Source organism: Corvus cornix, chromosome 3 (assembly GCF_000738735.6).
Source record: "Corvus cornix cornix isolate S_Up_H32 chromosome 3, ASM73873v5, whole genome shotgun sequence".
Classification (NCBI taxonomy): Eukaryota; Metazoa; Chordata; class Aves; order Passeriformes; family Corvidae; genus Corvus; species Corvus cornix.
The window spans coordinates 36,120,726-36,144,798 of NC_047056.1; the positions used below are offsets into that span (position 1 = coordinate 36,120,726).

The 24,073-nt window shown below is 37.6% G+C and overlaps 1 protein-coding gene and 1 long non-coding RNA gene across 9 annotated transcripts in view; one reads left to right on the plus strand and one right to left on the minus strand.

Annotated features, from left to right (window-relative positions):
* The window catches only part of BIRC6 (baculoviral IAP repeat containing 6), a 173,148-nt gene that overhangs the window by 114,501 nt on the left and 34,574 nt on the right, over positions 1-24,073 (plus strand). For all 6 annotated transcript variants that reach the window (XM_039569826.1, XM_039569831.1, XM_039569828.1 and 3 more), the window contains 3 exons: positions 2,289-2,506; positions 4,802-4,966; positions 6,895-7,063. In XM_039569826.1, coding sequence (XP_039425760.1) covers positions 2,289-2,506; positions 4,802-4,966; positions 6,895-7,063 — 552 coding nt within the window. The remainder of the gene's footprint in view (positions 1-2,288; positions 2,507-4,801; positions 4,967-6,894; positions 7,064-24,073) is intronic.
* On the minus strand, positions 7,563-17,162 carry LOC104684368. Of its 3 annotated transcripts, XR_002043766.3 has the most exons (4): positions 16,274-17,162; positions 14,904-15,146; positions 10,500-12,475; positions 7,563-9,694 (listed from the first exon to the last, which is right to left on the minus strand). It is a non-coding gene; the product is annotated as an uncharacterized LOC104684368 (long non-coding RNA). The 3 variants fall into 3 exon arrangements; XR_002043765.2 differs by lacking the exon at positions 7,563-9,694 and having other exon boundaries at positions 10,463-12,475; positions 16,274-17,124; XR_750945.4 differs by lacking the exons at positions 7,563-9,694; positions 10,500-12,475 and having other exon boundaries at positions 12,867-15,146; positions 16,274-17,134.

A 24,073-nucleotide genomic window follows, 5' to 3' on the forward strand; every position in this document is an offset into this window, starting at 1 on the left:
GAAAAGGGGAGTAAGATCTAAAGATTGTGGTGATTAAATTGCCTAAGCAGAAGCTCTACCTTAAATGGTAGGAGTTCAGAGGGACAAATGGGATATTCTTCAGTGAATAAACAGACAAGCCAAGACAAAATTAGTTGTCAGTGTCTTTGCAAATGAACCTGGAATTCTGCATATGGTTCTAATATTTGTGTTTCTTATTATTTTGAAAAACTGGAAGAGTGTGTATGAAATGTGTTTTGGTATGTTTAAGGCATTTCCTTTCATTGGGTATTGTGCACTGATGCAGGTTTACAGTTGAATTTCGTGATCTCAAAGGTCTTTTTCAACCTACGTGATTCTGTGATTATGACTTTGAAGAGAGTGCTGGTTTTTCTAGGCTGCGATCATCAGAAGCTGGTCTCTATTTAGCACTCTCTAGAGTGGTGTGCAACATGGACCTCGTAAGACCAGCTGGAAAACCAAGAGTCATGTTTGCCCTCCCTTCTGTTTATCTTTTTATTTCTCTGGTATTTAGGTGCAGGACAGTATAAGGTGCAGGACAGACGAGAATAAACTGGGCAATAAAAATTCAATCTAGCTGCTTACACCCACCTAATTTGAGTGCTAAATAACTGAAGAACTATATGCAGTTTCTGGAGTAGTCCCACTCCCTTAGTGCTGCAGGCAATTTTGATATCCTTTTTTTCTTTTTATTATAAAGAGACCTTCAGAATCTGGGTTGCTTTCTTTTTGTGTGTGTGCGTGCAGCCACTACTGCTATTGGAATACAGTTCCAGAACATAATTTTCTTGATGGGTAGGGGCTGCTTTAATTTTCAGCCTGTATTCTTATGCAGTCTGTGGCCAATAGCTCTTCTTTCTCCAATGCATTTGTTGATGGGAATAACATTCCCTCATAGCCTTTGTTTTAGCTGGACTAAACAGTCAGTTTCTCTATTCCCTAAGCCAAATGTCTGAATTCAACTCTACAAAATCTGAGTTCAGTTGTACACAGTAATCCACATTAGTTCTGTGTATAAACTATTAGTATCTTCCTTTTTTGTTTGAAATGCAGCTTTTCACACGTGTAGACTCTCATTACTTTCTTGCATAATATGAAGAGCTGCAATTATAAATCCATGGCTTATAGATTAAACATGGATTCAGTTGTCTGCAAAGATAAATAATGGGCAAATGTTTAGATTTTCTCTTTTTTGATTTGGCTATACCTGCAGTTACGGAATTCTATCAGATGGACTTATTTTCCAGAAGGTTTTGATTTTATTTATGATGATCCCAGTCACAGGACTTTTGATTCTTTCTTGTTATTGTCTTTACAAAGAGTATCAGATAGATATGAATTAGAACATGTGTGTGTATGTGTGTGTGTAGATACATATACACACAAATTCAGGCATATGTATTTGTAATGTATTTCAGTTTAGATCTCTGGTTGATGATATAGCTGATAAACTCTTACGGGTGAGGGAGAAAATAAAATATTTAAAATAGGAAGCAAACTTCTGGACAGAGTTGGCTATTTTAAAGTATTTTCACTGTTTGAAGCATGTCCAGTTGTCAGTTGTCTCTATTTATGTATGCACTGGAGAAGGAATGTGAAATGTATTGTTAGATATAGGAAAAAAATGAGACAGTTTCCCATATCTGAGTATCATGCATTGATAGGTCACTCCATTATTTGAATGTGGCTTTTAAAAGAAAATTTTTCCTCATAATGCAAAGGGATTAAAAATTTTAAGTAATTGTAGCACAAAATTAATACATGCAACTCATCTAATTAAAATTATGTTAGTATTTCACCATGTATTCAGCTATAGAAACTTGGTTTGTGTCAGTGACTTAATGCACAGTTTGGGCACATGAATACCAAAAAAGAATCCTACATATGATAAACTACTACTGCTGCTTGTCAGCTGAGCTGCTATAAGCTAATCACATGCATTCTTTACCTTGCTGTATTTGGAATGATTAAAAATATATATGTATTTTAAAAAAAAATTAGTCAAAACCACCTTCCAAACCAGTTTTCTCCCTGGAAATGGCAAATCAGATTTTCAAAATTTGGTTCTTAACCAAATCCATGAATAAAATGAAGAAACATTCTTTATTCTACACTTTCCTCATGATAAAATTTTTGAAGTGAAACATAGTATTAGCTAGCTTTACTGTATGTGAATGCTTAAGTCCTTAGTAGATTTCTGTATGTTCATAAACTATTGCAGAGATTAATAGGCTGTATTGAACTATTGAAAGAAAATGTGGGTTTGATATTTTTCTTCTTCAACCTAGGTCATATCCTGCAGTCTCCTTCAGCAAACGTGCTTCCCACTCTGCCCTTCCATGTGTTGCGCAGTTTGTTCAGCACGACGCCGCTGACTACTGATGATGGAGTACTGCTGAGGAGGATGGCACTGGAGATCGGGGCTATCCATCTCATCCTGGCTTGTCTGTCTGCTCTCAGCCACCACGCACCAAGAGTGCCCAACTCTAGTCCCAACCAGGCAGAGGTAGGCTTATCAGCACCCTATGTACCACCCAGAAGTACTAAGAGTTTTAACTATAAAAAAGAAAATAATCTCATTGCTTTCATTGTAGCCTAATTTTTGCAGACGTTAAAAATAATTATTAAGTACTTGATTTGGTAATTGTCCCTGCATGTTGCAAATAAACATAGTAATCGTGAAAGTAGGCTTTTCATGAAAGTAGAGAAAGAAGGCTTGTCTTGAAGCATTGAGGTGTAGTTTCTTTCACAAGGCATTCTTATTCAGGACAGGCATAATGCTCAATGAATGGTGGTTCTTTAGTACCCATTAGAGAGCAGAACCTCATGACCTTATTTAACATTCCCATCATCTAAACTCTTGGTTACAAACTCTCTCCTTTCAAATGCTTCACAAGTATAAATGAGTTGTGAAAATTAATGAATTAATGAAATGATTTTTGTTACTGTCTTTGTACTGATATTTAAATGAGATCTCAAGACAAAAATTTTCCATAGTGTTCAAGATCCCAAATTAATCTCAAAAATCCAACTTACTTCACGGTATTTCCCATATTATACCACCCTCTATTCAGAATATGTGTACTCTGATTTTGTTTTTAGGATTGTAAGTTACCATTTCTGCATAATGTACTACTTGTCTATAAAAGTGTTTAGAAAAACCATTAATGACTTTCCCTCTTTAGCATTGTTTTGGTAGAGTCTTGCATGAAACAGTTCCTGGTGGCTGAATATGGATTAGTAGCTGCAAAATGTAGGTCTGTCTGTATTTTAGCAGCTCTGATACTGATGAACATTGAGCAAGCCAAGAGATGAAGCTGTGCCTGAGAATAATTCACTTTAATGGCTAATCAAATCCAAGGGGTAGCTGAGAGATTCTACTTCTAATGGGGTATCAGGCTGCTGACACATTAACACCTTAGCATTTTTGCATGTTTGGAGGGAAAGGGCAACCATTAATTCTTATTTCTGCTTCAATAATACCATGACCCCTTAAATAGCTTGCTTTCTCATAATTCATGCCTATCAAGTGATAGATGGTAGCTTGAAACTAGAGATCCATCAGGCCTGCACTGAGGCTTGTATTTCTGGGGCCAGACTCTCCCTTAAGTGCTTTAATTCAGTGCTTATGACAGTCCTCTTGAGTGTTAAAGGCACTACATGTTCATGAGTGATGTAATGGGTAATGTCTACATGAAAATAACCACACAGCTGTTTCATCACCAAGACACATTACATTCCCAGTGTAAAAGTTAAAAGATGATTCCAGACTACTGTCAGTATGATACTTCACAGGTGATAACTTCTTTTACCATTGCAGTTTGTTCGTACATAATTTCTTTCCTTTAAAATACAATCTTTAACAATGTCACTGAAGAAGATCTGAACAGAAAATGAAACCTTTTGGAGCCATAAAAAAAATATTGCATGGTGTGGTTTCCAGCTAATTGTCACCAAGTAATGAAAGTAACAAGTTGCTTGTTTAGGGTGCTAAATATGTAAATAGGAAAGCATCAGTTAAAAAATGCTTATAAGAATTTTTTCTACATTCTTTTCACCAATGACCTGCTAAGTTTCAAAAATTAGTGTAAGTGCTTCCACAGTTTCATGAGGGCTAAGCAGAGTAATACTGGAGTTGTTAGTAAAATCACTGAGGCAGACCATTGGTAAAAGCTGTGCAAGCACTGCTGGAAAAATGCTCTCTCAGAAAATTTTAAGGATGCGTCCCTTCCTCCCTCTTAAGGAGGTAGTGTGTATTTTAGTGACACGGAGATCACGTGTCAGAGCTATACACGTAACTTACTCCTCTTGCTGTTTTCGAGCATTTATTCAAAATCAGCAAATACTTGAGCATCTCAATGTTTCAGTTCTGTTCTCTTGATAACATTTCCACTCACATCCCTTTCATCTCATTCTGTTACTAAACTTGACTAGGTGTTAAACAGCAATAATTACAGAGCTGCAATATTTAGAATTATATTGATTAAGTAGCATTTTAATACCTTTCATCATTTAAGCAGTAATAGTATCTTAAAAGAGAACAACAAAGGGCTTACAGTACTGGTCAAATTGAAGAACCACTTTCAACAATTTACTGCTGACCTTTACCAGAGCTCCATATGTGTGGCAGTCTTTCCTATGGAAAGGTTTGAATTTCACTGGATCCTGGTGATATCTTTATAAAGTTAATAAACTGGGATTACATTCTTTTGCATAACAAAGGCTTTTTAAAGATAACGCTGCTAAGATGAAATCATGAAATAATTGTGATTTTCTTTTTTTTTTTTTTTTTTAACCTTAGCCACAGGTGTCAAGTACACACAATACTGCATCAACAGAGGAGCAGCAGTTGTACTGGGCTAAGGGTACAGGCTTTGGAACAGGCTCTACAGCTTCAGGATGGGATGTTGAACAAGCTTTGACTAAGCAAAGACTAGAAGAAGAGCATGTGACCTGCCTTCTACAGGTGTGTAATTATGAAATGTTGATTAATGAGAAGCACTTAAAGCATTAGGACTGGATAGGAAAACCGGAGTTTTGTCAGTCACATAGCAGAGTAATTATAATATTTTGGGCAAAAGTTATTTGTGAACAACTAAATTAATGGAAAATTATATAGGTCATATTTTGAGCGAGGCTATTTTCAGATGTCAGTAGGCTGCTGCATAAAATACCTCAGTGTGAATTCTGAAGATAAAGTGAACCAGGCATTTCCCTTGAGCTGTCACACACCTCTGTCAAAAGCACTGCACTCAGCCAAAAGTAAAGACTGTCCATTAAAGGAGAGGGGTAGGGGAATAGGCATTTTGTTTTGTGTGCCAAACAGTGTTACCTGTTCATTTCTTGCATATTTTTGCTCTGCTTTAAGGAAGTGCCCATAGTTGACACTAGTGTCCATCAATGTGTTATGCCAATATAACAAAATCTCACTCATATATACTAGAAAATCTTGAGTATGTCAGTTACATGACAATAGTAGTTTGCCAATAAACATCTAGATCTTAGTAAAATTCTGATGTCTTCCAAATACCTAAGGAGAAAAAAATCCTGCATAATCAGGCTTTTTAGTCCATTATGAAATCCAACCAATCCCTGTTATCTTGGATCAGTGTAGGGAATATGAGATTGTATCTAGCCATCAAAAGTTTAATTCACAGAACCTGCAGTTCAAAAGCATTAGCTAGCCTGCTGGGGTTAGAGCACAAAGGAGATGAAATTCTGAAAATGCCCACACCCTGACTGATGAAGGTACCATTCTGATGTCAGTTATTTAAGTCACAGATGGCATAATCATCATCTCTCTTGCAAAAGTACAACAAATAAAATCTGAAAGCATTTTTCTATTCAAGAAAGAGAAAAATCACCTAAATTAATCTCAGCGTAGCTTCCAGGCAGTATTCTGTATTCTGCCAGGCAGAAGTTTAGCTGTGAATGTGGTTGTCATGAAGTAAGGAGGCATTTGCTTAGGGCACTCAGCAGCTGAAGGAAGTAGTATTTTGCTGAACATGTCAGTCAGTTGTACAGCAGGCTTTCCTTGGTCCCTGCTCTAGAAAGGTTTAGAGAAATTCTATTCTACAGAGTGCTGATAAGATGCTGCAGCAAAATACCACAGGTAATGAGGTTAGAAGAAAGAGGGAGAATGAAAGAAAAGAGAAGGGGGTGAAAAGGTGAATAGAGTCCCTGGAACTTCAAGCAATACAGCCCGTCAAGCCTCCAAGTTACTTAGTTTGAGAGTACAGCTGCAGAAATCAGACCCATGGAAATGCTTATGACTACAACACATGGTAAGGGCCTGTGAACTCAGCCACAGCTGCCCTTGAGACAGGTGGGTGTGCAGTCAGGAGGTGCCTTCCCACCATCAGCAAGGGGAAGGCTGCTCTTTGTTTACTCAGATAAGAGCCGTACTCGTGAGTAGTTGTTCCTCCAGGTGACTGTTGTGTTCACCATAACTTACTGTTTCATCTTGAAACCCTGAAGTCCCATCCCAAAGAAGTTACAAAAATATTTGAAACATTTGCAGTTGAAGAAAAGTCTTACTGTTAGTTGGTCTACTTGGTGTTCTAAAGTGAAAGGGACTGGTCAGTTGCAGTCTCTGTGGTCTGAGCTGGCAAACTTGCTTTGAGTAACTCCAGCAGGTTTGTCAAAATTCATATTAATTGATCTCCTAAAATCATTCAGAATTGTAATAGTTATTTAATTTTATCATTAGCCAAAGTTGGAATAATCTAGTAACTGTATAGAAATTCTTCTGAAACATCTTTGGGAGTGCTGAAATTAATACCAGTACTGAATTTGCAAAATTCTGTGAAGTGTTAGAGCACGTATCTTAAGGAAAGTCAAAGTTCTTTTGACTGAAATAAATCAGTTTTGATTAAATATTTTGGTGTATTTCAGGTTCTTGCCAGTTACATAAATCCTGCAGGGAGTACATCAAATGAAGAGACTCAAACCAGCCATGAGGGGAGAGGCCAAAACAGCAGTGCTCTTCCATCCGTTCTCCTAGAGCTGCTCAGTCAGTCTTGCCTCATCCCAGCAATGTCATCATACCTCCGCAACGACTCAGGTAATGTGCCCTTGTCTCCTTCAAAATCAAAGCTGGCTTACTTCTGTCAAATGAGTTTTTGTAGAAGCAATAGGTAGTTCTTGCTAGTTTCAGTACACTTGCCAGTAGTATTTTTACTAATGGAATATTCACATGAACCTTAGAAAACAAAATAAAATAGAATCATCTGGCAGGATCTTGTTGAAATGCTCACGTTTGTTGCAATATCTTTAAATTTGAAGTTCACTTCTTTGGCTGTTGAAACCAACAGGAAAATGGTGTTTTCTTCTGAAAAGTTTACGTGTTAGTTCTTCTACAGAAAATACACAGAGAGGGAGTACTTTATACAAGACCATGAAACTTACTGTGAAGAAAAATGTTAATTTTAAAGAAATTTGAGGAAATGTATGCCTGAATTTGGTAAATGTTGCATATAGTAGGGCAATTCTACTTCAATCAAAGCTTTTTTTCCTTTATTTAGGAAATACAGAAATAAGCCTCTTACCAGAACTGCAGAATATTTCAAATATATAGGAACAAAATAAATTGTTGGGTATTTTAAAGCAAAAACAAATGAGTTCTATGAATTCATTAAATTTCTGCTCATAATTTTAAAACAAAGATGCTTTGATAGTTTTCATTTGGTATGTCGTACCTTGCTGGGGAAACCATTTCAGTTCTATGAGGTGGTGCGAAGCAGTATGAATTAAGCAAATGCCTGTGCAGAACTAATGGCAAAATCAGCAGACTGGGTTTGTGATTGATGTTCAGTCTCACTAGATGACAGGCTTTAGTATGGAGATGAGCCTTCGGTTGGATTTTTATTAAGTTACTTTGTTTTTAAAGATGGATTTAATCCTTAAGTATCTGGAGGAGTTGTTCCAAATCTGAGTAATTTGGTTTTGGAGCTTCTTTTGCCTGCCCTATTTTCGAAGCAACTGATAAATGTCTTTGTCCCATTACTGCAGTTCTTTGGGATGCCAGTTGGAGGGTGTGATGATGTGAATTCAGGAAACAGTGTTATAGCTTCTTGACTTGCAGCATATATTTTATGTTAGAGGTAAAAAGGAAATCATTCCTGTGTTAAGTATTTGCAAAGCAACTTAGGACTAGAACAAGAATGTGGCTCTTTTAATTTGTACTAACTAGGGTATTACATAATCTTGTGTGATGGAATGGAACTAGTTCAGAAAGTCTGCTGGGGTCTTACAGTAAAAATAAAAATACAAAGATGTTTCACTTGCTAGTGTGCAGTTTGACACCTTACCCTAATTTTGCAATGAATTTGTTGGTTCTGTTTTGCACATACTGCAGTGAGGAAAATGAACTAATGATATACCAAGCTCATTATTGCAATAGAAAATACAATGTAAAACAATAAAGGAAATGGTAAAGTAAAAGAATAAAGTAATCTTTCTAACAGATACTCAAATTCTTCTTTGTTGAGGAAGAGTCATTGAAAAGCCTGGCAAAAATGCCATGTTATCTAAAGGATGAAGCAGTTGATCCTGAGTTACAGATGAATCGCTGCTGCTGAAATTGCTTTTTGCTGTTTTCAACAGAAGAATGTATCTGTCTGTGTAAGTCACCTTTAACTGGGAAAGAACAGTCAGATACTGATAGAAGAGATGAGATATGTAGCTGGTGGCAAGAAGTTCAGACTAGTTTGGCTTTCAGGGACCATTTGTTTTCCCAAAGTACAAAGAAAAGGCAAAGTTCCGGTGAGACATGTTCATTTTAGGTATGTTTTCCACTGCTGAACTACTGTTGTTTGTGGTCGGCAGGAGGTGTTGAAACGTTGTGCCTGTGCATTAGCAATTAGGAAAGGGCAAGCAATGTAGCAGCTAAACTGTATTAAAGCAAAGCAAAACCTCGCTTTTCAGACAAAAAAATGAAAACTACTCTATTACAAGTTCACAAAGAGTGGGGTTATTTCTACTGAAATTTAGAACTGTAAATTCTGATGGTGGTTATCCTTTGATTGATCCAAGCAATGTAAATGTTTCCTGCTGTATTTGTTCAAAAGTATATAACACTATAATTAACAATGTTCTCCTGGATTTGAAAAATAACAACTTTGCAGGCTTGCATCAGTCAAGCTCATTTTTGGAAGCACAATAGGATAGCAGTATGAAAGGGAAGTGTGCAAGAAGGATGACTTCTGGAAAGAATGTCTTCTCTTTGTTAATATTTGAGCCAGATGCATTTAGTTGGGAAGGAATCCCTGGAAACAGTTTGTCTTAGTGATAAGAGGGCATAATTCCAGTGCAGTAAGTACTGTTGAGTTGAAAGGCAGACAGATAATTTTCACATTAATGAGTGCAAGTTACACGTGATGTGGGGGCTCTCAGTGTCACTGACTTTGAGTGTCAGGAGGCATAGCTAATACAAGAGAAGCTCTGAAGCTATGTTAGGCTCTGGTACAGTGCTTGTGGGACTGAAAAATTCACCTAATGTGTTTATAGTTCAGACATTTCAAATACGGAGATTATTTTTTCATTGTTACTACTATTTTTATTTTATTTTTTAAAACCTTGAAGACCAGTGCAATGTAGTTGAACAGATTTGAGTCTTTCCTGATAAAGCTTTGTCTAATTTCAGACTTAACTATCTTGAGTACTGGTTTCTTCTCTAGTAGGCCTGAACAGGAGCCTATGGAGAGTAGAAGAGAGAGCATCATCAGTAGTAATGCACACATATATGGTATTCTAATTTTCAGACTGGTGCAACTTCTGCTGTCAAAATGTACTTTTATGTGGAAGAAGCAGGTAACTGTCTTCTTCCTGTAACATGCTGGACTGAGAAATTAGGATATTGCATCTAGATTGCTAACAGAATGTTCTCAGGTTCTGGCACCTGAGCAGGAACAAGCTGTGCCCAGCACAATGGTGACAGAAATTAGCAATTTTCAGCAACTCTATAACTTTCTCAGATTTAAATGAGTACTGATGGGACCAGCTGAAGGTTACCTTTATGCTTAAGGTATTCTGCTAGATTTTAGGTATCATTGTAATTGTTGGGATAACAGTGATCTTCACGTATCTGTGTGTATCTACCATACACATAAAACTAAGGGGGGGAAAAAGTTTTGATAAAGAGGTATGTGCAATGAAGCTGCAAGCATGGTCTTTCCTTTCATTGCACAGTAGGCTGGTAACTCTGTGGTAGTATAAGACAGTAAGTATTCTGGTATTGATGTGAATTTTGTATTTTGTTTACACATGTTCAATTAGCTACAGGTCTGGCACATCCAGCTTGCAAAGCTCTTTCGGCAGATTGGCCCATGTCACAGTTGTAAATCTATCTGGGTTTTTTGTTGCTTAAGTTTATTTTGGCATTCTGCTTAATTTGCCCAAAACATACACGGACAAGATTGTTATCTATATAGTTCGAGATAAAAGGAATATTGATCAGACAAGCAATGCTCACATAACATTTAATCTTTTAGAAACCTCACCTTGAACCAGATCAGTACAAACCAGATTGCTCTGATACGTTCTGCAGCTTCGTCTGCATCAAAGTGAGGTGATTGTGAAGTCCTTGAAAATTGTGAACTGACCACTTGAATTAATTTCTGTAATTGCTTTTTTCTTGAAGAGAAGGAAGGTTTATCTGTCTTTGAAGAACTTTCCTTAGTATGCAAGATGGCTCTCATCACCAGGGGCAATAGCTGCTGTAATCCTCACCATTTCTTGATCACTTTTTTGGTGTTTGTTTCATGTCTTGTTATGGCATTACTGTGGCTTTTATTATCTTTCATTCTGTAAATGAAAAAAGTTTATTTTTGCAACACAGTGAGATTTTTTTATTATACCTGTGCTTATTCCTAAGACTTAACTCATTTACATTTGTAAAATTGATGTGGTTTTTAACTTCTATATCATGGAACATCTAGCACGTATTCATTACCATGCATATATGCACATTTCCCACCAAGAGCTGTCATGTAAAACCTTTTCACTATTGTCTTGTATACAGCACATTTCATTTGAAATAATTGCTGCTGTAGGGACTCTTCCAAATATGTGAACACTTATCTTCTTGAACAAAATGCACAGCAGTAAAATTAGCACTGTACAAGTGGCTCCCAGCAAATGTGTGACCATACATGACTGTCTTGAAGGTCTTGCTTTTGCTGATACTCGTAGGAGTTATTTGACTGGTAAGTTTATGGAAACGAATACAAGCTAGTATTTGCAAGTGGGACATGAGAAAGCAGTATTTATAATAGTCTTTGTAGCTAACAAGATTTACAGAGACAAGGCAGTGGAAAGGCATCATGAAACAGAAGGACAATCAAGTCACTTTTAGGACAGGGACTATTTTTTAATAGGCTTGAACAGTAAGAAGCCGAGTGAAGTTGGGATTTGTCAGTACCGCAATATTAGATAGTCTCTTCATGATAAAAACCACAGTTTTGTACTGCTTTGTCCTTGAACTAGTATATGGAGAGGGGTTTGTTACCACCTTTTCTTTGGAAAACAGACCTCATAGTAAGTTGCAGAATTCTGCTTGAATTCTCCTTGCTTGAATTTCCAGGCTTACAGGAAGCAGATGATACTGTAATTTTAGCTGGGGTTTTCTTGCATACTCCTTTCTTAGCCCACCTCTCCTTCTTTGGTGGACAAAGATGCTGTGTGATGTGGTCAGCATAGCTTGTAGTGTTATATGAGCTTAGTCTTCCCTGGGTTTGGCTGCTGAGAAGAGATGAAGCATTTCTGTGGGATGTCTTTGCCAAAAGGATTGTCTTTACTGACCAGTGTGTTCCACTTGATAAGAGTCCAGTATTTGCTTCCAGTGCACCTTTCGTAGTTTACCAAGTACTACCACATCATGGACTTGTGGATTCGTTAATGTTGTGCTGCTTAATCTTTCTGCCAAATACCTCATTGTGAACTTTGTTAGTAAGTACTGTCCCCAAATCTGTTGAATGTGAATGTGCTGCATTCTTCTTTCTGCCTCTTTTGATGTACCTGTGTTAGTTGAGTCCATTAAAGTCATACTGTTCAGGCCTCAGACCATGAACTACACTAGCTGGTCTGCTGAAGATAGAGTGTTTCTTTTCTAGCAATCGTACTTATTCTCAAGGCATTATATGGTGGTGTTTTACTTTCTGCCAAGTAGTCCAGTCCCGCTGAACTGAGTATGTTGAGTACTCTGAGGCAAATACACTGAGCTCTTTATTCATCCATCGTTGAAGGTGTGATGGTACTGCTGCAGCGTAAATGTTGAATCATCGTGCAACTCTGCTTTTCCCTAGACTATTGACTTTTTGCTGTGTATATTGAGAGGTAGCTGCTATTAAAATACTTTTTGTTGGTGAAATTCTTAAGCATATATTGGATTAAACATGTAAGTCCCAAAGCTGTTTATTAGAGCTCATTTAACTAAAGTTAGACTTGGGTCCACAGGAGTATAGCCCACAGGTATGACCTGTTAAGAGAGAACATGAGACTGCTGTTTTAAAACAAAATGAAACAAAATGTAACTCGTATGCTGAGGCAATCTAATGATAATGTTACCCTGTGACTTCCCTCTAAGGGTCCAAGCCTTTGCTATAAATGAAATTAGAAGTACAGTGGCAGTTTAGATAGACAGCATATAATTACTGAAATTAAAAATTCTCCTAGCCTTCATTAATGTTCATGAGCTCATACATTGGTAAAAGAATCATGCTGACCCTTTGCCACATTGGGTTATAATTTTGGGATTGGTTTTTGTCTGTTTTGCTGTTGAAAAGCTTACAAAGAAAGGTGCAGTATTTCACTGTAATGCTGATGTACTAGTTGAATCACGATTTCGAGAAGAGAGCTATGCACTGAAATGATACGAAATAAAACTGTTTATTTATTTCACAGAATTGACAAATTTTAAATAACTTCAGGATCAAAATAGACAGCAGTACTTTCTACCTGAATTTCACTTTTCAGGTTCTTGTAATCTTTCATTTTAGAGACCCATCTCAAATAGCCTTGTATTATGAGATTTAATGCAATAATATCCGTAAGTATGTAGATATAGAAGTACATGGAAAAACTAATAATGGTAATACCTGTTCTGTAGTCTTAAATAAACACTAGTAACCTGCCTAACTCCTCTAGAATGTAGCTTAGTTTTATAGAATGCTTTGGTGCTTCATATACTGAAAATAAGTATACATTTTAATAGAGACTTGCTGAAGACTGTTGCTAGTAACTAAATTTTCTTGTCTGCATGTGCTTCCTTCCAGTGCAGTCTCAGCTCTGTTTATCATTTCTTCTAGTTGAGCCAGTATTGACTCAGAGTTGCAAAACCAGAATATACCATCTTCCACCTCATATGTCCATAAATCAGTGTTACAGTGTGTTTCTGCAACTCACTGAAATATTGTTGCCACATTCATTCTGGTCTAGATTTCTGACCTTATTCTATGCATGTATTGGTTTCAAAGGGACTTCCAAAGGCTCAGTTGGTTTAGCAGTCTCCAAATTCTATACAGTAATCAGCTATCACCTTTGTAAGGGATGCATTTTTTTGCATGTCATTTTATGGAGGAACTGGATGTAGTTTTGTAGCCTAGAAGAAATAGAGCTGATTTTCAGAAATGCAGCTGCTCTGTTGTTCCTCTGTGGCACATGTAATAGTAAGAAAAGTATTTATTAAAATCAGTTTATTTTTACTTTTTTCATGTTTATTTAATGAGGTTTTGATCCTAAGATCTCAAAAGTAATTTTCCTTATAGGTACATGTGAGATACATTCATGTATACAAAAACTTGTATGGTCTCAGACTGTCTGCAGCTTTGGATCTAGTTTAAAGGCATATGTAGATTTAATTTAAAATGTGGATATTGTTTCACTAATTTCTGTAGCTAAATCGTGTGTTCCATGAAGTATGCTTAAGAATTGCAATTCTGGGCCTCAATCATAGTGCACAAAGAGAAAATGTCTTCAGGACCTGGTCCAGAAGGGAAGACTACAGTCTTCTAGACAAAGTTTAAACCTGTTTTCCATGCAACACTGTGAATCCTTGCATGATATGTTTTACTTGAAAATAAGCATCAGGGTGAAAACATGAGAATTGTATTTGGCTTCTGGTAAACACCTTCTAAAAATGATGATATAGAAAATGTAATTTAAGATTTTTTTCATTTAGAGAATATGTATTAGTGTGTCATTGAATTATTAATGTCTTAAAAGAAATACTGAAATTATTCTTTATTTTTTCACACCACTTTAAAGTATTTTTAATTAGAAAAGCACATTGTCATTATAGCATGATGATTTCAAATACAGATTTAGTAAAGGCAAGAAAATCTAACCTTTTTCAGGTTTCCACGAGACTAACAAAAATGCTGTAGAATATAGTAAATAGTTAAAATTTCGTTAATAATATTACAACTTCTAGTATAACAGTGTTCCTGTTTCCACACTTACTATACATTAGTGTAAGTTATAAGCCTAAATTATGGTGGCCTAAAAATAAAAAACCCTTTTGCCTGTTTTCTGGTCTCAGCTATGAAGAGACATACTGCACAAAACCATAGAAAGCATGGGACTTGCTTATAATTATTTATATATTTAGTTTATCTCCTTCTATGTTCTGATTATTTTCATTGTTTGCCTACATTTCTGTCTTGCTTGTTTGCTGGCAGTAAAACGGTGCCATCTCTGATCCTTCTGTTCGGATTTCATCTGTTACCAATGAGAAGTTGTATATTGTCTGCCTTCGTTTACGTAATTTAGCACCCTAGCTGGGCTCATAGGTACGCTTTGCAGTCATTGATGCAGCATCCTTAGCCAGACACTTCACTCTGGAATGTTTCTGATACTCTTTTCAGAGTGGTGGGTTTTTTGCTTTAAATTTAGAAATCAATTCTTACCATTGCAGGTCTTTGCATTTTGTTCTGTGCAATTGATACTCAAAAATGTCATCAAAGTGTAGTGTAGATGTACACAAAAACGATAACAAATAAATTGAGCACAGTTCCAATAATCCCAAGCAGTGCTAAAATAGATTCTTCTTTTTCCTCTTTCTCCTCTCGCTTTTTTACATCTTCCAGTGTTGTGATGGCAGAGGTCCCCATTTTTCCTGCAAATACCTTCACCAGTATTCTGGCAGCTAGCTAGAAAAAAGAAAGCAAATGGTAAATCTGGTCTGACAAACATGCAAGCTTTGATCTTTTTAAAAACAATTCTGTAGCTCTTCGTACAACATTTCTTGATGCTGTTTATTGAGTTGTATATGTCTTTTGTTTTCTTTTTGTGTGCACATGTCCATGTTAAAAATAAACGTTCTGTAGGTACAGATTGACAGGAGTGAAAAACAGCTTGCTGCTTCAAGCCAGTTAATATGCTTTATTACAAAAGACATTTAAAATTTGTCTTTAGTGAGCTAATTTGTTTCCTTATAAAAGATGAAACTGGTGAAAGCAGGTATGTGAGCATTGTCAAATACTCTGAAATGCCTGGGGAGGTTATATGCATTTTCAGCTTTTCTTAAATATTTAACTGCCACACTACAAAACCAGTTAAAAATATTGGTACTTGCTGCTTTCAAACATGGGAAATATGCCTCCCTAATACAGTATCACAGTTGTTTTTCACCAGTGAGCCCCCAGTAGGCAATTGCAAGTGAGATCTTACCCTTTTTCATGTTTAATAGATCAGCTTTTGGACATCCATGCAACAGTAAACATTTAACAGAAAATGTCTGTCTCTTCAAATATAAAGGTGGTTGTTCTATATGTTGATTACTGCAGTATGCCACAGGATGATAGTACTTTTTTAGTAGCAACATTCTATGCAATATAAGAATTCAAGTAGACATTTACAGATGCATATATGACTTGTTACCTTTTTTTGGTTGCAAAAGTGAGGTTGACAGGTCGTTTTCTATTACTTAGCTGCTCTTGTACTCTTAATTTACAGTCTAATATCCTCTAGAAACATATTCCCTATAAAATTATGTTCATTGGTGACTGAGATGTTGATCTTGTATGTTGATCTTGTATGATCTGCTATGCTGTTTTACCTTCATTGATCAGAAATTTGATGGGGATTTCTACTAGTTCAGATCACTCCAATTTACTGAAGGTACACAATCACATTTTATAGTGCAGTAGCATCTTTCTCTCCTGGCGCATGGCTTTAATCATTAAAGATTAACGTATTTCTGCTGTGAGTCTAATTAATGTCATCAGCTCAGAGCATATGTTACAGAAAGGTTTAAAAGAAAAAAGGTATTTCTTACCCTACATTGCATCAGGAATAAAATGTCATCAGACATGCTTCTTACTCGTCGATTCAGTGGCAAGCCAGGCTTTTATCTTCATGAAGGGGCTGCTCTGCTCTCTCAGACAGACCAGATAGGAGCACGAACAGTTTCTTGATGAAGAAGTTTATCAGTGAGGATAATAATGTTGCAGAATCTTCCAAATGAGTGGTGTTCTTTCTCAGTAATCCACTAAAGCGAGTATAGTTGAAAAAACAGTAAAGCTCTTTCTCAATAATGATCCTCGCTGTTGACTAATTGTCATTAAAATTGAGGATTCTTTTCCTTAGATGATGCAGAGCGACGAAATGCATGCTGTTCTGTTCTGTCTTAAAAAATACAAACAGCTCCTGGTTTTGTTCAGTTATACTTACTTATTTATTAAGACTTCAGAAACACCCAGCCTTTGATTTACTCTTTGTGGCAGCCGTCTGAAGAGGCTTTCTTACGTTGACATGCTGTAATTCCAAATGCAGCGAACTACGTGCAGTCACACTATGTAATTTTAGTCCAGCCTGAAAAAGGAAGAAAAGAGGTCTGCTTTGCTGGCAGTAGTGTGAACGCTGTCACACACCTGCATTCAGACGCTCTGGAAAGAATTCCAAGGTATTCTTCGGAGCATTGCATAACTCAGCCAGGCAAATCTGAAGAGAGGAATGACAGTGGCTTTAGTTGCACACTGTGGTGAGCTGTGACATTGATTAAACATGCACTTGGCACTTGCTGAATAAAGAAGGAGCTACGAGCCACCCTTGCAGACAGTGAGTTGCATAACAATGTGCGATGGCTCTGCTGTTTCATCGTCAGGCCCGGCACATTTTAATCCTGTACCAACGGAGAAAGTGTGTAAAGAGGAGCAGAGTTAACTGTACTTCAGGGTTTTCTGAGGAAGTGCTGCATGACAAATGGTGGCATTAAGGCATTCAAGCTGAAACAGTGTTTCTGCCTTTTGTCTTTTTATGCTTTGTTTGACAGGCAATTGTTTCTATGGGAAATAAATGCTTTTCCTCTTTTATTCACCGCCCAAAGAATGCAGGTTACCATATAATTAATGAAAACACTTAAAAATAATCCTGTTCTGATTTCATAGGAAGCATCAACACAATTTTTTTCCTGTTTAAATCAGAGGGAATTTTTTCCTGCCCAATTGCAAAGGGGGGAGAACTCTGCAAAGTCTTCTCCTCCCGGTCTCTTCAGATTAAAAAAAAGCACGCAATTTTAATAACCTCTGGAAGAAACTGTATTTCAAATAATTTTATTCAGTCACTTTGATCTATGAAGGCTACCAATGCCGTGTGTTTTCATTGGTGTAGCACAGCTTCTTGCTATGAATGCAGCTGTATTTTAAATATATCGGAAAACTTGTTTTGTAAAAAATACTTGCAATGTCAAGCAATTCAGAATCCAAATGTACAAAAATGTATTTCTATATATGTGTACAAAAAAATCAAAATACAATTACTTAGATCAAGTTCAAACAATGGGAAACCTTAATCATTTTTCAGAACAGCATATTTTAGGAATTACGAGGCAATATTTGAAATTCAGTGTTGAATCATCTTTTATAGAGAAAGCAGAAGACAGTAAAATCATTGTTTTAAATTCTACCACTTTCAACTTAATTTACATTGCATTTTTTCCTCATTATTTTTCCAAAGTGTCTAAGTACATGTGTTAGTTTCTTAGTAATAGACAAAACTGCATATTTTGCATGTGCATTATTTTAATGGCAAATACCATGTTTGAAGTATTGTGAGTTGTATGGTACTTGTACATGATTTCCCCTTTATCCCAAAAGTTATGTTGCCTCAATGAAATTGCTTGACTCTAGAAGATTTAACTAATTAGGTTAAATCTCTCCAGCATAGCTTCCTTAAATATATATTCTAATATGTGTATATGATCTTTCCTTTCAAGCTCTTCCCTTGTTCTGAAAAGGCTGCTTCATCTTCTGTTGTTCTTGGAATTGTTTTGTCTCTGTATCTTGAATGTATTTCTGTATTCATTTAGATCCATTCAGAGATACAAAGGGGGAATTTTCACCTGTGTATTCTGACCATTCACCTTGCTGAGAGCACCTAGCAATAACAGAATTTTCAAGCCACTGTACTGTTTTAACCCTCACATGTTCAAAATCAAACCCTTTCCTTTGTGAAAGGGGGAAATAGTGCAATGTGCGTATTTTGTTTAAAGATTAATGATATATTTGCAGCTCCACTGCAAATAACCAGCTAATTACGATGTACCCACAGAGAGCAGCAAAAAAATCCCGAAACATTTCTTGGCTTGGTTATTGCTGTGGGTGAGGTCTCATAGTGATCTGCTGTTTTTATAATTGTGATGCAACTGGCACGTCAGTGGCTATGGTGAAGCCCGGGAAACAAATGTGTCTGTGCTCCCTTTGCACACAGGTGAGGGGCAGAGGTGCCTCCTGCACACCGCAGTTCAGATGCAGTGTTTGCCATGGTCTGACGGCGTTTCTCCCTGATGTCCTGCCACTGCATCGATATGCGTGTCGGTGTGGACGTGTCATGAATGGGTTTGGGAAACAGACCCAGCCAAAAATAAATCTCTAGCACAGCACAGTAAGAAGGATGGGGAAGTAGCTGCTTAAGCTGTCAGTGGTGGCAAAGAGTTGCTGTTTGGAAGAAACAAATAGAGGTTGTCAGACTTAACATTTGTCAGTTATAGGAAACTCAAGGAATTCATCCATGTTGGGTGGAAGCTGTCATTTACAAATAACTTCCTTATAGCTATAATGCATCTCCCGTGTGAAGAGAAAATTCCATGCAAGATTTCTCACATGAGTGAAGTGAGTAATATATGTTGATTTTAAAACGCCTTGATTTATCCATAATACTTGATGATATTTGGAAAGATGGGGAGATACTTTACATTTTGTGTAAAATAACATTAAGAGCCTGGGAGTACATTTTATAGATGCCAGTAATAAACCCACCCGTTTTGGGGTGACCATTACATGGTTATATAGTATTTGGAGTTCGGACACTGGTATCCAAAAACAGCCTAAATTTAATTCTGTTACTTCCATCTAGGAAGAGCTTTCAAGCACTTAGTAAGACTTTGGCAACTCCTCAGTAACTGATTTATGTGGTATTCTGAGAGCAGGACAAATTTGGTTGATTAGAGGTCACTCTGTTCATTGCAACTGAAATCTTCTATTGCATGGGAATAGACCTTAGGCAATACAAATGTATGTCATGTTTTAAAGATACTCACACTTCAGGGGAAGTTGTCAAGCTATCTTGTAAAAACTCAGTGGTATAAATTCAACAATCTACTGTCCTGATGCTGCGATGATCGTTATCCTGCTATACGCTACCACTACAAGTAATGTGGTACACCCAGAGCATCAAAATTGCAAAAAGAGCAAGTTCTCTTAAGTGTATGTTTTATTTTTCTTCATGTGTTTTTATGAATTAATATAATTTTTGATTTTTGTGTACACTGAAATTATTTTATATGCTGTATTTTTTCATTAAAATAGATGTTTTGAGTCAGATAGTGTCTAGACTTAAAAGTCTATTTATGTTTAAATGCTGTAATGAAATCCAAAAGATCAGTTGTCCATGAAGACTGTTTCCCTTGTAGTTGTTCTGAATTTTCCCCAAGATGCAGAAAATTATGTGAAGTGAGGTAGCACATGTATCCTGTAGGTGATGCATTCTAGTTTTCTTCTTGAACAACCTCCAAAAACTTCCCTTTATGAGGTCTGATAGATTTTAAGTTAAATTGCAGAACAATAGAGCAAACTGTGTCTCTTGGGAGATGCAATAATATGCACAAATTAGGATGAACTGGCTGGTTTAGCATAAGCAGTAAGTGGATAGCCACATTCCTTCTCCTTTAGTTTTTTCTTTATTTCTTTTTTTTTCTCTCTTCTGATACTGTTTTCTTTGTGGGTGCTGTTAGCCTATTTTTTATGATACAGATTGATGTGTGATGCCCTTGAGTCAGCAGTGATAGGCATGGCCAGGTTTCAAAGTATTTTTGTACTCTTCTGGTGAAAAAAGAGGAAGGACTCAGGTCCTTCATCTGAAGCAACATAAGTTATTTTTAGCTTTCTTACTATTCTCTTTCATGGCTCTTCTATATATTTCAGCTCAGCACTTACTTGATTTTGACATTTCAGCTATATGCTACATCTTGTTTTCCTTCTGACTGAGGAACTTCCTTGTCTTTTGGCTGCTGTCTGGGGGTTTTCCTGATTTTGTAACTTAGCTGCTGACCCAAAATATCCTTGGAAAAATTCAGAATTCTCTCGTAAGTAACTACAGAAGTTTCTCTAGTCAGTTCCCACCTGACAGCTTTCGCTTAGCAAAAATTTTCTTGTCCCAGTCTCTGCCACTTGCTCTGAAGTAGTTCTGTGTTAAGAAGTCAGTTAAACGAATGTGAAATAGTACCAATTCTTCTGCCACACCTCTTTCAACACCAGCTTCTCTTCATACTGGTCAAGCTCAATTCCTGTGATCATGGTCAGAATTGACACTGCTATTTTGTCAAGAAAAGTGGTAAGTTTGACAATTGAGTAAAAGTTTAGAAAAAGCTTTTGGAAGATGTCCCGTGACATGTCACGTATTTGCTCGGAGAGAAGTATTTAAATCACTATCTTCATGTACTGAAGCAATTTAGAAGTTGGTAACTGATTAATGTTCCTGAGTTAGAGGTGAGGATTTCAGCCCCAGCTGTGTGTGGTGACCTTCTGACACTGGGAAATCTTCATTTTTCATATTGTACCTTTATATAAAGTGGTTAGTAACTTTTAGAATGCTTCAGTTCAGATTCAGTGCTTTTCTCTGCAGCTCAAGAGGGGTTTTTTCATCAAAGACAGCAGGTTTTTGGGACTACTCTTTCACGCTGGTTTGAGTGTAGGCTTCACGTTTCTCTAGGAGTATTAGAGTTTTCAAGTATCAGTTTTTTGAGTTCTCATCTTCATAAATTTTGTTGTGTTAGAGGAGTCCGGTACGTGAATATTGAGTCCTAACTGGGCAAGCACAGGGGAAGCAGAGTAGGGATTGTAGTCCAGGCGGGTGGCTCTCAGGGAACTGCAGTACTACACCAACTTCTTCTTTCTCCAAAGTCCTTAAAGCATCTTACCATCTGAGAAAGAGTTCATCTTGTCTGTCTTGAGTTTGCAGATGACCAATCTTGAAAAACAAAACAAACCTAGAGGTTACTGCGATCTCAGCATCTTTTGCTATGTTTCTTTCCTCTGTTTTGTCATCTTTATTGGAAATAGTTTTGGAATAAGAGGATGAAAGTATTTGCCTATGAAATCTCTTATTTCCTATTGCAAAAGAATATGAATATATACTTGTATTTTCAAAGCATTTAAAGTAGCAGACTGTTTTCTGGTAGATACTGCTTTTGGATTAGAACTATAACAGAATTTTTTTAAATGTCAAAACTGATTATCCATTTGACTGGTTAATAATATAAAAGATTTCTGAAAGTACAAATTATAAATTTGTACTTTCAGCTCTACTGTATTGCAGAAATGTGTTGTAATTTATAAGGAGTAATTATGTGTTGAAACATCATGGCATTGAAACCTTTGAAAATTAAAAACCTAGTTGTTACAAGCAACGAAGCAGCTTAGATTTGGTTTGTAATTGGGTACTGGATTGCATGACAGATAAAGCACTTAGTCAAGACTGAAGCTTGCTACAAGGAGCTAATTGGAGGTATTTTTTTTCAACAAATTGATATTTAGCTAAGTTCAGTGAGAGACTGGATTTTTGCTTCAATCTTTATCTGTTTCTGTACTGCACATTGTTTTATATGGCTTTTAAACATAAATTCATGAACTGGTGGATCTTCATTGATTTATACAGCTGGTGGTATATTTTGCAACTGCCATGTACAGAGAATACCTCAGACTAGCTTGTGACCTGTGGCCCCACTCACTTGATCATAGTGAATGAAAGTGCCTTTTAAATTTTCCAGAAGGAAAGGATTTTCGTGGTTAAGATACTCAAGAAATATCAGGTGAGAAATAGGAAGGTGTCTTGGTTTGAAAGACAGGTGTCTGCTAAGGAAGGCAGAAGCCTTCCTTGGAATGGCAGATGCAACCCCCTTCCCTCTGAGTTATTATAATTTTGAAATCAAGGGGCTTTTAGGCAACGATGTGGGAAATAGGAATAACAGTTCTTTACTATTATATATCTCTATGTGTATAACCAGTCAAACAAACGGCAGTAACTCTGGCAGTAACAGCAAACAATCACAAACCCAGTCCCGGCCTTCTCGGCTGTCGGGCCCTTTCCCCTCGGGTGCAGTTCCGCTCGCAGCCGGCAGGGGCGCTGGCGGCTCCCGGTGAGCAGGGCAGGTGCGATGGTTCCCCCGCGGCTGCAGGGGGCGCTCCGGAGCGAGCTCGGGGAGCACGCGGCACTGGTGCCCTGGGATCCCGGGAAGGGATGGAACAAAGGAGCTTCACAAACCCCTGGGCAGCCGATCCCGGTGTCTGGCTGGACCCTCGGGAACAGCAGGCTGGAACAGCAGGGAGGAGCACAAATCCCGGATGGCAGACGAGGTGTATCCAAACGAGGAACCACCCCCGCAGGTCTGGGCAGGCAGGGCGAGCAGGGCTACAGCGCAGCGAAGGCTCGAAACAACGGCGGGGCAGGGCGGCCGCGGCCCGGCTCCGAGCGGGGCAGGGAAAGCGGCTTTGGGATCCCGGGGCTTTCCAGCACAAGGAAAAGCAGCCCAAGCAAGCAAGCTCCTCTCTGTCCAAACGCCGGAGACCCAACTGCCCACACACCCAGGTGAAACAAAAGGAGCAGCCCGGTCTTTTGTTTCTCTTAAGCACCCAGCGATTTGTCGTCTCAGTAACAGTATGGGGGAAAATTCCTTCAACAGAAAAAAAACTAGACCTCTTACAACCCCAACAGAAGGGTAAAGATGAGCTTTCAGTGGGGGTTCTCACATCCCACATTATTCTTCCTTCTGCTTCTCACCCACATGTTCTTTGTCCTGCTGCCTAAATGATAGAGTATTTTACTCTGGGATCAGGAGTCGGGTGTTTGTTTTTATGAGCCTTAAATAACAGAAGTTTTTCCAATTGATTACTAAGCTTCTGAGGGTGCTTTACAGGACAGTCCTGAAAACCTAAGTAAACAAGATTTCTTCCTCATGTGAGACCACTATGAATTTCTGGACCTTTGTGGTTACAGGATAATATGGACTGTCTTGAAAGCTTGAGCGACAGACTGCTCATGTATCTGTATCTGCCTGCCAAAGACCTGTTATTTTTTAAAATTCCCCTTTGGATCCACTCAGACATAACTCTTCGGGTACTAAGTGGAGATATACTTTTTTGACAGACCTTTATGCCTTGTACTCCACTGCGTAATATGTCTTATGTAAAAGGAAACTAAACTATGGTGTTTGCCTTCCTGCCTCCCACAGATGAGTTACCTTTCTTAATAAGTTTTCAGGGGAAATACAGTTAGATGCTTATCCTTGATACAAGGATGTATAGAAGCTAACAAATCATACATGAGATGCAGCTGGTGCTCATTTCATTCCTGAAATTAGTTTCTGTATGCTTACTTTTAATTGTTCACTTGAGAAATAAAAGGTCTGGGTGATTGTCTTCAAAAGTGTTCGGGTTTGGCCATGAGTGTTCAGTGAAATTCCCTCTGCCAGTAGACTGTCACCATCTTGTGATGGCTGTTTAATTTTGAGAAAACAGTGCAGGCCACTGCCCTGACTGTTCAAGGCATGAGACAGTAAAGTTTAGCGTTGAGGGAACTTATC